The sequence below is a fragment of the Rhinopithecus bieti genome, unplaced genomic scaffold (assembly GCF_001698545.2).
Source record: "Rhinopithecus bieti isolate Rb0 unplaced genomic scaffold, ASM169854v2 scaffold_42565, whole genome shotgun sequence".
Lineage (NCBI taxonomy): Eukaryota > Metazoa > Chordata > Mammalia > Primates > Cercopithecidae > Rhinopithecus > Rhinopithecus bieti.
The window spans coordinates 792146-797638 of NW_016818029.1; the positions used below are offsets into that span (position 1 = coordinate 792146).

The window sequence follows — 5493 nt, forward strand, 5'->3', positions numbered from 1 at the left end:
TGATGAATGGAAAAAGGCGCAGAGTTATGCACACTCTAATGTCTCCAACAATAACTGTTGACTTTTTATTTTCAGTCAGAGAAGCCTGGCAACCAAGAACTGGTTTTTTGGTGGTTTACGAGAACTTAACTGAATTGGAAAATATTTGCTTTAATGAAACAATTTACTCTTGTGCAACACTAAATTGTGTCAATCAAGCAAATAAGGCAGAAAGTCTTATTTATAAAATTGCCTGCTCCTGATTTTACTTCATTGCTTCTCAGGCTCCAAGAAGGGGAAAAAAATGAAGATTTTGATACTTGGTATTTTCTGTTTTATATAGTACCCTGGCCTGGGCGAAAGAAAAGCATTATTACATTGGAATTATTGAAACGACTTGGGATTATGCCTCTGACCATGGGGAAAAGAAACTTATTTCTGTTGACACGTAAGTCACTATTTTTATTGTTTATAGACCAAAATTTTAAATTATTTTTAAAGAATAGAGCCAATAAAATGAAATATTTTAAAAATATCTTATATATAGAAACTGCAAAATGTGGGCTTGAAACCCAGGACACTTGAATCAATCTCCCTTATATTCCTGTATATTTTTTATTTGGGGGACTACTCTGCTTCTTTCCTGTTGTTCCTGGGATCTGTGTTCACCTCTTATTACCTCCCATGGTCATTACTCCATCTCTGATTAGGATTCTGTCTTTTTGTCTGTTTATGCAGAAGTTCTTTAATTTAAACAATTACTGTATAAAATGTTATGTTTATTACACCATTTAATGGTTATTCATGATAGAGATAAAATTTTTTATATCTTTCCAAACATCACTTATAGAAATAAAATATGATTTTAGCAAATATGATTCTGCCTGATATTTATTGAGAGACTCCAGACAGTTAAGTAGGTTAATCTTTGACAGTGTCAGAGTCCTAATTTGTAAAATGAGGATAATAAGCATAGCTCATAAGGTTATTGAAAGAGCGAGTGCATGTAAAGCTCTTAGTACAATGCTTGGCACATACATGCATAAAAAATGTCAGGCACTTATTAGGATGGTCCTCAAAAAGCTCCATGTAACTTAAATGTCTTCATATTTCATTTGGAAAATCCCCTTATTGAAAGCAATATTCACTACACAGAAAAACAAAAAATGTTTAGTTCTCCTTGAAGTTTTTTGTACAGAAGTTAATCTATACTGAGGTCTTCACTTTTAGTAATGTTAATTAAACATTAACCACCAAATGGGAACTTGGAATTCAAAATCAATATTCACTACATTAAAATGTGTTTCAGTGGTAATAAAACATAAACAAGCCTAATGACCATCAGCTGCTAAGATTATATCTTTAAAAAATAACTAAATAAGGATCCCAAAGTTTGTAATTATTGAATGTTATTGATGAGTATATACTATTCTCTTTAACGTTATGTAAAGTTGAAATTTTCACCATAAAATAAATACATAACTGATAATAATATCCAATTATTATATTATGAAGTTAATAATATACAGTAAGGAAAGTTTCTGACCTGAAGATAAGTGGTTGTAAATAAAACTAATACATCTTGTAATTATTTCTTTTTTTAACTTGTTTTTAAGGTGGTATTATCTTCTAAAGAATATGACATATTTTACAGCTTCACCAAAACATTATTTTGCATGGATTCAGTATTTTCTTGATTAAATATAATATAAATTATACATGATTTTATTTCCAAGGAAAAGTCAGACACATTAAAAAATAAAATACTATCCTTCTCCATGCCCTCCCTCACCACTACTCTGTCATTGTTCATGATCAAAAATCAAATCAGCTTTATCAGGCATAAACTAAATGCAAGACATTGCCTTGACTATATTTCAATTAAAAAAAAAATCTTTCATTCTAAAAATCAGGGAGTAGAAGAGTGAAGGAGTTTATTTAGAATTTGGTGAATGGGGGCAGAGGAAATTCCTTTGTTTTTAATTACTCCCATGGCCTGTCTGTGCCAGGGAAGCTATCCAATGAGTACAAGCTTGTTTACCCCATTGTGACTACATTAGTCTCTTCTTATGCTGCTAATAGAGACATCCTCAAGACTGGGTAATTTCTAAAGAAAAAGAGGTTTAATATACTCACAGTTCCACATGACTGAGGAGGCCTCACAATCATGGTGGAAGACAAAGGAGGAGCAAAGGCATGTCTTACATTGCAAACTTTCCCACACCTTCCTGTCTTCTGAGCCCTCCAAGTCCCTAGGAAGTTCCAAACTTTCCCACATTTTGCTATCTTCTTCTGAGCCCTCCAAACTATTCCAGCCTCTGCCTGTTACCCAATTCCAAAGTCATTTTCACATTTTTAGGTACCTTTACAGTAGTGCCCCACTCCAGGTACCAATTTACTGTATTAGTCTGTTCTTACACTGCAAATAAAGACACACTCAAGACTGGGTAATTTATAAAGAAAAAGACGCTTAATGGACTCACAGTTCCGCATGGCTGGGAAGCCCTCACAATCATGGCAAAAGGCAAAGGAGGAGCAAAGGCACATCTTATATGGCAGCAGGCAAGAGAGAGCTTGTGTAGGGGAACTCTTATTTATAAAACCATCAGATCTCATGAGACTTATTCGCTATCATGAGAACAGTATGGGGGAAACCACATCCATGATTCAATTATCTCCACCCGGCCCCACCCTTGACATGTGGGGATTATTACAATTCAAGTTGAGATTTGGGTGGGGACACAGCCAAACCATATCAGTTACTTAAAAAGCATACTTAATAGCGATACTTTAGGATCCTTAAAAGGAAAAATGGAGCATCTTCTAGTTGCAAAGTCCACCTCTCTTTTTGTCATTGTCCTGTGACTTTAACATCTCCCTTGGCTTCAACAATATGCTACAGTTGTGCAAACTCTAGGTGGGACTGCTTGCTCTGTGATTTTTCCCCCCATATATCTGACCAGTGAATTTTGAATACAACTTCAGCAATTTTGCCAATACTATGCTAAACTTTTTGCATAGATGTATGCAGATAGCAACCTTTTGGTCCCTTCTTTGTCCCAGATTTGCAGCATGTTTGGCCCAGTCAGTGAAGGATGATGGAGTATCACAAGACACGGTTGTGACTCCTTATTGTGTGATGACTACAAAGGAGTGGAAATAAATGGGCTGAAGAATAAGATATGAAAGAGTGCAATATAAGTTCTAGGTAAAGAATTGAGTTTAAGCTGAATGTTGATCTTCAAGGTCTCGGATGATTAACAGGAAAATATGCATTGAGATGACAGGAACTAGTGTTTGGTCACTAGTACCTAGAATATAGAAGGCACTAAATAAACATTTCTGAATAAGTTTAAATGAGTAAGTAAAAGATACATAGGAAGATAAGAGAAATCATAAACTGTATTGTAAAAACTTTTCCTTGCTCCTCATGTGGAGAGATTCATGCTATAGAACAAATCAAGCAACAGAATAAAACAGAAAAGTCACCTTAGGGGATTATATGCAGGGTTAGTGCAACTGAAAACACTGACAGATATTAAAAGACAAAAATGTATAGGTTTGGGGGAACTAAAAAAATAGAGTTTACTTCTCTGGTATTAATGCCAATGATACTTATTTCTAAAAGGGTGAAGTGGAAAATAATTTCCTTATACTCAATACTGCCATTTACTTGGGTTAGTGCCTTATCTGTCTCTTCAACACATCAATAAATACTTAAAGACTTTATAAGATATAATTCCAGATCCTAAGTTATATATATTCAATTAAAAACAAATAACATACATATAAAAACAATTAGTAAACACAGTAGTGTGTTCTGGGCCCATAGTAGGCATTAGTTAATTATTTACTGACTTAACTGACTATATAATAGCAAAAATTATAATAATTCTGATATCTTCAGATTACTTTTTTTTCTGATGACCTCTAGGAAGCTGGAAATAAGTCAAAAAAATTTTAAGCATAAGAACAGCCATCACAAAACTCTTTTACACTTGACTTCATAGGCTCTCACTCAGGCTTGGCGACTTTCTTAACATAGAGTTCTTACAAACATTATTACCGGGTTTTTCATTCCATTGTAGGTTTCCAAAACAAATGGTACAGTGAAGATGTCACTATAAGCAGGCCTAATGACCAAGAAGAAATAACAGGTCAAATCCTGACCAAAAAACTAGACAATAAAGAACGTTCCACCCTATAGTAATCATAATTCCTATAATTATGATCTTGAGTGATCAGGATGTAATAAGTATTCAATAAGTGTTCATTTCACTATTATTATCCAAAAAGTTACTTTTTTCCCATTATATCCCCTGTTTTGGAACACAGGGAAGCAAATAAAATATTTTTAAAGAAAGAGCTTGCACCAAAGGCATTGATTTTACCCCTATTAAAAGACAAACTTGGGCATATTAAAAGTTTAACAAGTTTATTCAAGCATTCAGCCACATCAGTTGGGTGCCCTAGGACCACAAGCAGTTCAAACAGTATTCCTCTAGGCAGGGAGGAAACTTTTTTTTTTTCTTTTTCTTTTTTCGAGACGGAGTCTTGCTCTGTCGCCCAGGCTGGAGTGCAGTGGCGTGATCTGGGCTCACTGCAAACTCTGCCTCCAGGGTTCACGCCATTCTCCTGCCTCAGCCTCCCCAGTAGCTGGGACTACAGGCACCTGCCACCACGCCCGGCTAATTTTTTGTATTTTTAGTAGAGACAGGGTTTCACTGTGTTAGCCAGGATGATCTCCATCTCCTGACCTCATGATCTGCCCGTCTCGGCCTCCCAAAGTGCTGGGATTACAGGCGTGAGCCACCGTGCCCAGCCAGGAAACTTTTATAATGTATTCTCAGCCTAAGAAATAGATATTAGACTGGTTAAAGTGGAGACTCCCTAGTTAGATGTTAGTTGGTGGCTTCTGATTTGTAAAGTCTCTAGTTACAGATTAGAAGTTTCATTTTACTGTTTACCACACTGAATTGGGTTTTGGTTTGCTTAGGCAGGAACCCAAAGCACTGACACTGTCTCAGCCTAATGGCCTCCCAATTTATTACCATTCCTTCAAAAATGATTTTTAAATATTTAAATGATTCTTAAATAGGTACAATTACTAGCTAAAATTCTCTGGAAAATTTAGTTTAAATGACTCATTCTCCAAGGTTGCCAAATAAAAAATAGCAAGCAATAGGGCTGGGCATAGTGGCTCACACCTGTAATCCCAGAACTTTGGAAGGCCAAGACGGGTGGATCACAAGGTCAGGAGTCCGAGACCAGCCTGGCCAACATGGTGAAACCCTGTCTCTAGTAAAAATACAAAAATTAGCTGTGCGTAGTGGCTTGTGCCTGTAGTCCCAGCTACTCGGGAGGCCGAGGCAGGAAAGTTGCTTGAACCCAGGAGGTGGAGGTTGCAGTGAGCCAAGATCACGCCATTACACTCTAGCCTGGGTGACAGAGCAAGATCCCATCTCAAAAAAAAAAAAAAAAAAAAAAAAAAAAAAAAAAAAAAACCCAAGGGAG

At 36.0% G+C, this 5493-nt stretch overlaps 1 protein-coding gene across 1 annotated transcript in view; it reads left to right on the plus strand.

The window, feature by feature from the left end:
• Positions 1–283: 283 nt before the first annotated feature.
• Positions 284–5493, plus strand: part of CP (ceruloplasmin) — a 57208-nt gene continuing 51998 nt past the window's right edge. The window contains 2 exon segments of the mRNA XM_017856546.1: positions 284–318; positions 320–427. Of these exon segments, the coding sequence (XP_017712035.1) occupies positions 284–318; positions 320–427 (143 nt within the window).